The 12,842-nt window shown below is 39.3% G+C and overlaps 1 protein-coding gene across 13 annotated transcripts in view; it reads left to right on the top strand.

Moving 5' to 3' along the window:
* Nucleotides 1-12,842, top strand: part of PLCB4 (phospholipase C beta 4) — a 389,153-nt gene that overhangs the window by 246,996 nt on the left and 129,315 nt on the right. For all 13 annotated transcript variants that reach the window (XM_079129403.1, XM_079129411.1, XM_079129408.1 and 10 more), the window contains 3 exons: nucleotides 8,414-8,494; nucleotides 9,198-9,257; nucleotides 10,498-10,641. In XM_079129403.1, coding sequence (XP_078985529.1) covers nucleotides 8,414-8,494; nucleotides 9,198-9,257; nucleotides 10,498-10,641 — 285 coding nt within the window. The remainder of the gene's footprint in view (nucleotides 1-8,413; nucleotides 8,495-9,197; nucleotides 9,258-10,497; nucleotides 10,642-12,842) is intronic.

Here is a 12,842-nt window from a genome sequence, read left to right as displayed (position 1 = left end):
ACTGCAGTCTGAGATTCTGAGATCCTTCGTCACCAAGGCCAGTAGGGACCATGTAGCTTTGAGGCTTACATATTCCAGAAGACTCCTGCAAAGGAGTGACTTAGCATGCAGCTGCTGTGAAGGAAAGGATTTTCCAAAGCTTCCTTGTTTAAATGGGAAAAGCAGACATGCAAAAGGAGATTCCACAAAAGTCACATGAGATTGCTTTCAAGGACTCTATCCAACATCTCATGCCCATATACCCTGTTCTTCCTAGACCTGCCATTTTAGATGCAAGTCTTCTATTTTACTGATTTTTTTAAATTAGTGTACATCACTACTCTGGAATAATTTGCGTTTTCATTCTAAATGCTTTATGCAAAAGAAAAATTGATCAGTCTGTCATGTTTCAAGCTTCTCTCTTATTCTTAGAATGTTTTGTAGATGGTGGGAGACATGTTTTTAATATTTATTGAAAATATTTATTATAAATCCTGTTTATTTGTCCCCATAGCACTAAGGAAGCTGGTGCTCTTTAATTTGTTCTTCTTTTAGTTGCTAAGGAAACTGTTTTGACTAATGTGACAGTTTTTCTGTCTAAAAAAAGTTAGTTTGAGTGACTCTCCATCCTCCTCGAAGACATATTTTGTTGACTTCCTTCTGTAACAGGAGTGTTGTTGACTATTTTAGGAATAATTTCTTCAGGGTTTTCTGGCTAGAATCAGGGACTGCACTTCAGTGTCTTGGGACAGCATGTGAGCATCCAGACTCTACCTCAGAATGCCCACATCAGAGATGCCTCAGGGAGAAAGAAGGACAAAGACAGACATTCACAGTGAATTTGGCATCTTACTGGGCATGGTGGCTCATGCCTGTAATCCCAGTGGCTCAGGAGGCTGAGGCAGGAAGATTGCATGTTTAAGAGGCCAACCTCAGCAAAATAGCAAGGGCCTGAGCAACTTAGGGAGACCTTGTCTCAAAATAAAAAATAAAAAGGAGTGGGGATGTGACTCAGTAAAAAGTTCCCCTGGGTTCAACACCAAGTACCAAAAAGAAAGAGAGAGAGAGAGAATACACAACTGTTTAGAATCTCAAACTGGCTGACCTTATAAGTACCAAAGAATGAAAATCTTTATCCTGTACAAAGGAGAAAAAAATGGAAAATCATAGCTATGGATGACCGCAACATAAGCATCTAGATGCAGTTTGGCCCTCCTGAGGGCCTAATCTAAGGACTTCCTTCCTTCCCTGATCAAATTATAATTGAGCTGATTGAATTCTCAGAGTCAAGGTTGATGCTGAGACTTTTTGTCTCTGTCTATTCAGGCTGCTATAACAAAATGCCTTGTATCCAGTAGCTATAAACAACAAAAGTATTTCTCATAGTGCTGGAGGCTAGGAAATCCAAGTTCAAGGGTACTGGAGAGGGCTCCTTCTGATTACTCAATGGCACCTTCCCGTTTCTCCTCACATGGTGGAAGGCATCTGGTTGGTCTCTCTGGGGCCTCTTTTAAAAGGATACTGATTCTATTCATTTCCCAAAGGCTCCCATCTCCTAATATTGTCACCTTAGAGGTTAGGATTTCAGTATTTTAATTTTGGGGCACACAAACATTCAGACCATAATATCTTCTTAAGCTCCAACAGGCCAAATTTCAGTCTCTTTTTAAAAGAGAAAATGAGAAATCAGGAAAGGCAGCCTGCCTTCCTCTTGTTGCTCTTCAATTGCCTGCATCAACTCCTCCAAGCCAGGTCACTTATAAAGTTGATAATGTTCTTCATTTCTGAGGTGAGGTTTAAATGAAAGGAGTGGATTAAATCTTTCCACTTGACACTAGAATAAGTGTCCTGTGTATCTCATAGCCGTTGCTGAAGTGAGCACTTTAAATGCCCATGGGTGTTTATTGAGGGAGAGACTTGCATTTCTATTTCTATGATGTTTAGAAGGCAAGACAGACAAAGATCTCTCACCTTTAAAGCTTGCTGACTAGCTGACTTGACTGCCCTCTCCCTATCTGTGTGAATTGCCATGTCAAGGTGGTACTGGGCAGGGGCTGCTCACCAGGAATTCTCTCTCTTGATCACTGTACCCCACTAGGGCCACTCCCTAACAATCTCATCTTCATTATCAGCCTCAAAGCCAGTGTGATTCAAATGTGTGCTTCACTACAGCTCTGTGCTTCCAACTATCTGGTATACCTCAATGTCCTCATCTGTAAAATGAGAATAACAATAGTACCTGCTTCGGAAGAAAGTTGGAAGGTAATGATTTAACATAGTGAGAGTGCTCGGAGCCTTTCCTGGAACTTAGTAAGCACTGTGCTAGATACCACAGGCCTTCGAGTTGCCTATCAAGAGACTAGAACTACATCTCCCTGTTGGTTCTGGTGGAGCATCAGTTGCAGTTGCTTGTAGAAAGAGGAACATCTATATTAAATTTAAACAACTTAACTCACAACTAGCATCTGTCTAAAGAATCAAAGACCAAGGAGAAAAATGCACAAGTAGACATTCTCTTTTGATACCTCACAATTTTTTTACAAAATAATGGCACATAACCAGGGTCTGTGATGGGACAGCCAGGGCTAGTGTCCTCCTGCCTGTCGTTCAGAATGTGAACTGAGAAGCCCAAGATCAGTCATCTCATAAGATCCATCAGCTAGAAAGGGGATTCAGAAAGGGAAAGAACATTCCGGATTCTTCCAAAAGAAGACCATACTGATGAGGTTAAAAGCAATAAGGATTCCTGCCTAGCTATTCTAGCAGTCTATTCTGAAGGCAGAATGTATTTCTGGAATCTTTCCTTTAATTTGGAGAAACAAAACTTTCTAATTCCATCTAAAGAAGGATGTGTTTGTGCCGAATCATGAAGGATCTGGTGCATACAGAGCTTAGGGGATTCCTCTAGAATAAAGAGTGGGAAGAAATAGGCCATGTGGCATCTCTAGGGTCCTGGACGTTGGTGATCTGATAGAAAATATCATCTCTTAGTTAATTCTAAAGCACACTTTATCTCCATTCCCAGACTAAAGGCCATACCCAGAATCCTTCCGTGTACGAGATCTCTTTGGGGGATAGTATGATTTAAATTGGAGGAGATCCCATGTGGCCTCTTCCTTACTCTGACTTCTCTTATTTCCCTCTAACCTTGACAGTCTCTTTTGCTTCCTATCAGTTTTTTTTAATGGTACCAGGGATTGAACCCAGGGGCTGAGCCATATGAGCCATATCTCCAGCCCTTTTTATTTTTGATTTTGAGCCAGGGTCTTGCTAAGGTGCATAGGATGTCACTAAGTTGCTGAGGCTGGCCTCAAAATCATGATCCCACTGCCTCAGCCTCTGAGTTGCTGAAATTACAGGCATGTGCCACTGTGCCCAGCTGTCCTCCCAGTTCTTACCAAACCAGGAAGCATGGGTAAACCCAATGTGCACACAGAGGTGCAGTCTACCTAGGCAGTGTTCATTTACTGACCATCCCACATCTTTCAGTGATAGGCAAAAGGGAACAAAATAAAATGGTCATGGGCTTCGGAGTCAGAAATTGGTTCAAAACCCAGTTTAGCATACATAAACTATGACTTTGAAGACTGAATCTCCTCTAGGTATTTTTTCCCCTTCTCTCTAAAGCTGCATTGTCTAATATGGCAACCACTAACCTTATGTGGCCATTGAAATGAAAATTAATTAAAATTAAAAATGCTGCCCCTCTGTTGTGCAACCCATGTTACAAGTGCTTCAGAGCCCCATGTGGCTAACGGTGACCATGCTGGGCAGTGCCCATTGGGCACATTCCCGTTATCACAGAAAATCTGTTGGACAGAGTGGATCTGGTCTAAATCCTTGCAGAATGCTCATGAGTTCTGGGTGAAACGGCATTTGTGAAATGCCTTGTATGGCGGCTCTCAATTCAATGGCAACTGTTTTCTCACAATTGTGACCATATATTCAACATTTTCCTTGTCTCAGGTATTTAGACCTTCTCAACTTTAATTCTTTGAGAATTCCTTAAGGTTAGGATCAGTTATCCCAGTATTCATATTGGAAAAGTTAAATTCAGCAAGGTTATTTGGCATGACTACTGAGCTTCTCATGCAGATGCTGGGCCCCCTGCTATAGAGCTGGACCCCCAGCCCATTCAGGAGTGCCACCTCTTGAGAAGGTGCTCTTTCTCAGAAAGCACAAGACTCATGTTGGAGCACAAAAGGCCTCCCTCCATTTCACTCCTATGTCCTAACCTACCTGTGTTGTCCCACACACAGAAGAGTAGCCCCTGAACAATCAAGGTTTAACTAGAGTGTAGTTAAAACTTTGATTAGCAGTCCAAAATAACTCTCCCTGGCTGGCAATAGGCTTGACTGTACCCTATTCACTGATGCAAACACCATTTCTAAATATATAGACATGTGCAATTAACTTGGGTAATGATAGTGGGAGAGAGGTCAGGAAACTACCCAGAGTTCACAATTAAAATAAAATCAACAACCTATTATCTGGATCTCCCACATACTTTCCTCCTTTTCCATCAGAGTGTTCAGCCTGCTCAGTTCTCTGCCACTTCCTTACAAGAAGAAAGGGGACTTCACTTTATTTAATAGAATGACTTTTAAAATTTAAGTATAGTTTTAATCTAAATCAATTTGAAGGGAAGGTGGGGTGTGGGAATAGGAAAGACAGTAGAATGAATTGGGCATAACTTTACTATGTTCATTTATGAATACATGACCAGTGAAACCCCACATCATGTACAACCAAAAGAATGGGAAGTTATACTCCATGTATGTATAATATGTCAAAATACACTCTACTGTATCAAAAAAGAGCAAATAAAAAATTTTAAAAATAAATTAATTTGAAAGTAAATTGAATCCTTGAGAGGGAGGCTCTGATGTTGAGTGACGTATAAATAACATATATCAGGAAAATACCACCACTTGCTCAGTATTTTCAAAAGGAGTTCCTGGCCCTTTCTATCTCCCTGTGGCCCAGAGAAAGAGTTGGACTGGATAAACTAACAGACCCTTGAACTCTAAGGTTGACTATGAGGAATTTTAACTGAGTCATATAAGAACTGAAACTTTAGACTCTCTGGGAGAAGTTCTATGGTGGCTGGTTGCCTTACCAGAAAATTCTGTAACCATCTGTTAACTGCAAAACAGAGTTGCAGAGGAAAAGAAGGAGCCTAGCTTCCTTTGGGATATCTCTTCTGCAGTACCCTGATCTGGAAGAGGTGTTCCTGTGGGTGAGATTTAGGGTATTAGTGCTTTCGTCAGTTCAGGGAATCATGTTCTCTGTTCAGGAGATGTCCGTGTGAAGTTTAAAACTGCCATTAGGGAGGGAATGGTGTGAATCTACAACATGTACAACTATAGAAACGAAAAGTTATACCCCATCTGTGTACAATGAATCAAAATGCAGTCTGTAAAAATAAAAAAAAAAATTAAAAAATTAAAAATAAAAAAGAAGCATATAGATGATGTGCGTTTACTTACCTGAGGATCAGGTTCTGTCTATTTGTGGAAAGAAACCTACCTAGGTTGAGTTCTGTCCCATTCAGGTGGTTGCCACACATCCCTCAGGTTTGCTCTTTGGTTTTTCATGGGCAGTTTGAACACATTTGGGCTAGAAACCTTATAACTACAGTGGATGAGCTTATTGTGGGTCTTCTTGTGTCCCTATGTTTAATATCAGTCAGGGCTTTATGGTGAGATTCCCCTGGAGAATTTCTGTTCTGGCCATTGCTGCCCCTAACCACTGATATGTTTTTATCTTATAAACTGGGTAGACACCTGCTGAATATCCCTCCTTCTTTTGTCAAATGAATTAGTACAAAAGGGGAAAAAAAACCAAACAAACAAACAAAAAAAAACCCTTATGTGTGCTGGGTGATAATAAAGCAAGGACCAAAGTCCTTATATAAGAAGAAAACTGAGCTCAGAGCAGAAATGGGTTACTTGACCTCTGACGGGAGAAGCATGTCTCATTAGAAGGAAGGGAAGGGATTTCTAGATAATGGCTTCTCCTTACTCAGTGAAGCACTGTAATTGGCAAGGAGTGACCAAGTTTCAAGAACAAGCAGTGAAATAGTCCTCTCGAGGAGTAGGGAAACTTTTTTTTTTTTTTAATTTTTTGTAGTATTGAGGATCAGACCAGGGCCTCATGCATGCTAGGCAAGCGTGTACCACTGGGCTACATCCCCAGCCCCAAGAATGGTGAAACCTACTTAAAAAAAATCTATAAGATCGAAAGTGACTGTTGACTATCTATTTGGGATTTATAGTCTTGAATTTAAGTAAAATCAGACAATTAAATTTCGTGATTTTCATCAAGTTCAGTGATACAACATGCATAGGATGGACTTGGTTTCATAGTTGAAAGCATCTAAGAAGGAGTGATTTAATATTGGACCATGGAAATTAGCTGGACAAAGATGGAAATAAAAAGAGAGATGGATCATGAGAGATTGGCAGGGAGAATGCATTTTTATTGCATCTATTCCATGTATCATCTCAAATCATTATTTGGAATTAGGTGGTAGTGTGTTCATGAATAATAATAGTAGTGGATTCATTGTGGGTCTACTCTCTAAGTACCATTTTAGAACATGCTTTTGAACACTGTCCAGCAAAATTCCTTGTTACTATGGGATAATGCTTGGGAAGTATTCTGAATCATATTAATGTTCATGTTTTGATTAGTTGGTAATTCTTATGTCTCGATTAGTAACAGATGAGACTCCCATGATCTTTTGGGTAGAGGCATTTTTCTGTAGCATGAAAGAGTCTTTCATGACTTAGCTCTTACACATGTGTCCCATCTCATCTCCTGCCACTTTCCTGAGGTATTCTCACTACTCCATACTCCACAGAAGTCCCTCTCTAGTACCAGATTAAGACCATGGTGTGTTTTACAGATGCTGTTCTCTGCCTGGCATGAAGACCCAACTAAAAGTATCAACTTCTGAGTTAAACCCCTTCAAAAATGTCATTTTGAGGGTTAAAAATTTGTCTCACATTGGCGATTTCCTATTGTTGGTAATTTGCTACCATGGTTACAGGTTCAAACCGTGATTACTAACATGATTACTAACAACTGCCACTTGATGAGTGGTAACTGTGCTGCGTACTTTAGTTCTTGTCTCTTAATTCCCACAACAAACCAAAAAGTTACATGTAAATACTTCCATTTATTAGAAAAGGATTCTGAGACTTAGAAAGGCCTTTCTAATAGAAGCCAAGTATAAAACTGGTGGAACTGGGTACTGACTCCACAGGCAGAGGTCATACAATGAATGTCCTGGTCTTTATCAAATTTACTGCCAAATCTGCAATACCCAGTACACACCTGGAAGGGAGGTGAACTACAGATGGTAATTCTTCATCTGCCAGAAAACTACCCTAACAATTTCAAGATTAACAGTTCAGAGCCCCCAGGTTTCTAAATTCTGCCACCTCAAGGCGACCTAGTATCTTGACATTGGATTTGCCTTGGTAAATATTGCTGTTTCCCTTCAGAAAGACAAATTTTAATGGGTGAAACTAAGAGTCTTAGATGCCCCTAAAATTTTAATCCTGTAATTGTTGTTTACTTGTTTTAACTCACTAACTTGATCCATATTTGCCAGGCAGGTTCCTAATTGCTGGTGTTGCAATGATAGAGGAAGATAGGTTCTTTAGATCCTGAAAGGAACGTAGGCCTGTGGAAACCAGAGGGACAAATCTTGGTGTAGTGCAAACAGGGAGCAAAGGGCATCTTGGTTCATTTCCTGAACACTCTTTTTCTTTTATTGACTTAGACTTTTCCTGGCATTACTAAACACAGTGGTGCTCTCTTGCCTGGGGAGTCCATTGGCAAGTACAGTGGAGTTGCTCTGATGTCCTAAGTTTGGCTGATATTCTTTCTGGATTAAAATTTTAATTTTGTAGTCTTCATTGACTTTCTGATGTCAAAGTCCATAACAGTGGTTCCCAAATTTGAGTGCACATCAGAATTGCCTGGAGGACTTGTTAAAACACAGATCCATCTCTGGGCCCGAAATTTGACATTATGTGAGATACAGGCAACTATTTCCTTACACAGAGGTCGATGGGAGTTGAATGTATTGTCCTCTTTCCTACCAAAAGCTCCTCTTTCAAAACCTTAGGAAAACTTTCTTCTGTAGGGACCTTCAGGACATCAGTGTCATTTATTTTAAAGTGTGCTGTAGAGAGGAAGAGGCTCTATTAAATTGATCTACTTTCCAGTACATACATAAAAAAGAATGCAAAGAATTTGAAAAATGAAAAATAATAATGGTAAAAAAATTGTGGTTTATTAGAATCAGGATGCAAGAGGGTGATTTCCCATTTTCCTTTGTTTAGAGGCTCAAAGATATTTGCATTTTTATTAGATTCAAAATGGTGTGAGTCATAAAAATCAACACATTTCTCTCTAACAGGAATCGTTCCTGTTTGAACCCAACTGCCTCTTCAAAGTGGATGAATTTGGCTTCTTTCTGACCTGGAAAAGTGAAGGCAAGGTATGGCACAAAAACAGCAAGTGGTTCTTCCTGCTTTCTGATTCAAGCCATGTCATTTCTCAACAAGTAGAATGAGTGCCTCTTGAGGGCATAGACCTGACACCTGTTCATTCATTCCAGGTGTTTAAAAACATGTTTTCATGTGCTGGGTACTGGGGATAGAGTGGATCAAGGACATTATCCTAATCCTCACAGACTCTAGTGTAAAAGTAGACAGAAATTAAAAAATAAAAAGTTACAAGTGATTGAATGCTGAGAAAGAGAAGCTTAGATGGTTATAGGAGCTTACAACTAGCAGATCTGATTTAATCTTGGTAGTTGGGAAGATTTCCCAGATGAAAACTGTTCAAGCTGAAATCCAAAGTAGCTTCTTAAAAACACGGAAAGGGTGCTCATCTCATTGTACCCTGGGACTTAATTTGGTGCTTGGGATGTAGCTCAGTGATAGAGCACTTGCCTCACATGTGTGAGGCCCCGAGTTCAATCCCCAGCACTGCAAAAAAGAAAGAAAAAAAGAAGATACTAAGAAAGAAAAAAAGAAAGAGTATTGATTACTTCTGATCATTGGAAACAAATCATCTTTTTCACTCCCTCTTTTACCTTTTTCTGATTGACTTTGTTGTTGGAAGTGTTTGCTAAGCAGCTTGTACCATTGGTCAGGCAACAGTGAAGCTTACTATTGGCCTGTATTTTCTCTCTTCAGGAAGGACAAGTGCTGGAATGTTCCCTCATCAACAGCATTCGGCTGGGAGCCATACCAAAGGTACCTGTGATTGGTGTTTGCTATGCTTCTAATAGATTTATATAGCTTATCAATGTTCTCCAGGTCCTGTTTAACTTGTTACTTCTCCAAAGTCACCAGCCTGGAGTGAAGTATGGACACAGTTTAGAAATGTTCCCATCTATAACTGGGGTGATTTGAATTACATTATCTTTAGATATATAGTTAAATGTTGTTAACCCCTGAAAACAAAAATGTTTATATGATGCAGCAGCAAAGAAACAGTTCTCTTAACTCAGAAATTAACTTTATAAACTCCTCCCCCTTTTTTTAGAAAGCAGTGATTCCCTTTTCATCTGAGGTTGATGTGCAAGTTTAAATGGCTCTGATACTTCCGTGTTTGTGCACCTGTGCACACAGACATTGGTTCTTCTAAAAGGCTCAATCTGCCTCTGAGAGGGGAAAAAAGAAAAAAAAATAAAAATAAACAGCACATAAATCACTCTTCTTCACAGTGACTGATTTTTTTGAATCAGAAGCTATTTGTATAGTGGTGCTTAGAATTTAAAAGACATTTCTTTGTAGAACATTCTAGAACAGTATTTATTCTCCTTTCTGTAATAGCCCTGCAGGTTGTGAGCTGTTCAAAACAAAGTTATATTCTTCACTTTGTTTTTATTTTTTTAAAATCTGTCTTCTTTTATGTTAGTGAAATTTTCTGTGTAACTATATGTTGGCATTTCTCCCTGAGTTCTTTCAGAGAACAAAGGCACTATTTTATTTAAGAATTAGGTTAAACTTTCACAGCTTTCATGCCAATTGAGGATGCCATGTCTTGTAGAGATGAAAATATTCACTCTGGATCCAGGCTACTTGAAAGACTTAAAGTCATTTTCAGGAGTAACCTGTGGTAGCTAGCTGTGGCAGTGCCACGTCTGTTCATGGGTCATGTCCGTGACTGCTCTCTGGTGAGAGCCCCCTGGGGTCATTGTGAACAAAAGTGGACCCCAGTCATGGCTTTCTCTATCTCAGAATGGAGACCAGAAAGCTAAACAAAAACCCTCACGTCTACTTTTCTAAATCAAAAAATTATAACACCTTTCTTATCAAGGGATTTCAAATAATATGTAGTATTAGAAATTTCACCTCTATAGGTTCAGAATAAAGCAACCTCATTTTTCTTAACGTAAATTTTTACCTCTAATATATTTTCTTTTTTCCAAGTTTTCTACCATGCTGTGTGTTCCAACATATTTTTTCCCATTTGTATACCTCTTTACAGGATCCCAAAATCCTGGCTGCTCTCGAAGCTGTTGGAAAATCAGAAAACGATCTGGAAGGGCGGATAGTTTGTGTCTGCAGTGGCACAGACCTTGTGAACATTAGTTTCACTTACATGGTAGCTGAAAACCCAGAAGTAACAAAGGTAGACTCAAAATAATTTCCCCATATGTGAATATGTTATTTGTATAACTTTTTAAATGTATAATATAATCTTAATATACATTTTTGAATTGTGTTATCAGTTAAATTTCTTAAAATTCCCATTGATTTGCTGGCATGTTCATGTAGAAGACCCACAAACACAATACCCTCCCTAGCATGCCACTTATGAAGGCCACTAACCCAAATACCTACCTTAATGTGTTGTAGGAAAAACTAGCTCTAGACTTTTTGAACGTGATTGTGCACAAGTTTGAGATCTGGGATCTGATTAAAATGCAAACTTGGCCTGAGGAAGATACATCCTTTTCTGACAATCTCCCAGGTGACATGGATGCTGCTGGTTTGAGACCAGTTTGAGTAGAAAGGGTCTAATCTGTACTGCCCAGTAGAAATAGAATGTGAGCCACATGTATAATGTGAAGTTTTCCTGTAGTCACATTTAAAAAGTAAAAAGAGGGCTGGGGGTGTAGCTCAGTGATAGAGCACATGCTTTGCATGTACAAATTCCTGGATTCAATCCCTAGCACCAAGAAATTAAAAATTAAAAAAAAAAATAACATGTTAGGGCTTGGGGCGTGGCTTCATAATAGAATGCTTGCCTAGTATGTGGGAGGTCCTTGATTCAATTTTCAGCACTGCAAGAGGGGAAAGCAGAGAGAGAGAGAAACACAGGTAAAATTAATTTCAGTAAAGTATTTTACTTAACCCAGCATACCCAAAATGTTGTCATTTTAACATGCCATCAGTATATAATTTATTAGTGACATATTTTACATTCTTTTCTTCTTACTAAGCCTTTGAAATCTATTGTGTGTTTTCAGTTCAGACCTGCACATTTCAAGTGTTCAATAGCTACATATAGCTAATGGCCGCCATATTGGATAGTGCAAAGCTAGATGGTTAAGAAATCCAAACTCCTGAAACCAGGTGTGGGGGTGCACTTTGTCTCAGCACTCAAGAGACTGATGTGGTTGGATCTCTTGAGCTCAGGCATTTGGGAAGATGGGGATCTCAGAAAAGAAAAAAAGAAACCCAGACTTCCCTCCTCAATATTGTTAAAGAGTAGAGTTAAGATGCATCTTTTAATACCATTGCCTTGTTAAGCTAATCTCAAAGAGATTTTGACCCAAGAAATAGAAAACTTCAAACTTAAATCTTGTTTCTGCAGATCACTTCTTTTCAGGATGATTCTGAATAGGAAGAAGACTGAGCCTTAACTTTCCCCTTGCAGAATTGGGTTTGGGGAAAAGGGAAACATTTCATTTTCCCATTAATCTTTACAGGTGGAAACTGAGTATAGGGTTGAATGAGAAGAACATATCAGAAATACTGAACTCTAGAGCTAGAAGGAAATGGACAGGAAAGATCAGTTGAGGAAACAGATTAATAATGTAACCATGGGCTACATGTAAACGTGTGACAGAATTAAGTTTTGCTGAGTCCTAGACCATAAGGGCTATATTATTCAGTTGTAAAGTATGGTCCTCATTCCAGCAGCATTGACCTCATCTGGGCCCATATTACACAACAGAGTCTCTGGCCCATCCAGATGTAGTGATCAGAATCTTCTCTTTTAATAAGACCTTCCAAGTCTCTCAGCTGGTGTGAGGTTTGAAAAACTCATGGCCTTGTGACTTTGGAGATAGGAACAGGTGCTCCAAGTCACATAAGATTTTGTTGCTGCCCTGCTAGTGATGGTTTTGTTGGTTTGGTGCCATTGTTCCATGTTACCTTGCTGTGGGAGAACAGATTTTACAGTGCCTGCAAATTTTTATTGATCTTCTCAGATCAATCCCCATTTGGAATGGTTTCTTTAGGCTTATCCTAAACAGTATTCCTTTTCTTGTAGTTCAAACCTGCCTATTTGCAAACAAAAGTCTTTTTAGTTGCTTTTACTGTAGCAACGTTGAATCCCAGAAAACCAAGCATGCTACCCATGAAGAGAGACTTGCTAATTAGGTACAGGTATTTGGCCATCTGAATTTCTGGAAAAAAAAGTGTTGTAAATTACTTGTGTTTCCTGGCTTTTGTCACCTTTTATTGTCAATTTATGTTAGAAGAATCAGTATGACAATCTGAACTCAAGAATCTGGGCTTTGGGGCCAGATTGCCTGGATACAAATCTTTGTTTTTCCACTTACCTGGTATGTGGCATTGACACACAACTTATCTTTGTGCCAC

This window comes from Sciurus vulgaris, assembly GCF_902686455.1.
Source record: "Sciurus vulgaris genome assembly, chromosome: 2".
Classification (NCBI taxonomy): domain Eukaryota; kingdom Metazoa; phylum Chordata; class Mammalia; order Rodentia; family Sciuridae; genus Sciurus; species Sciurus vulgaris.
This window is presented reverse-complemented; position numbering and strand designations above follow the sequence as displayed.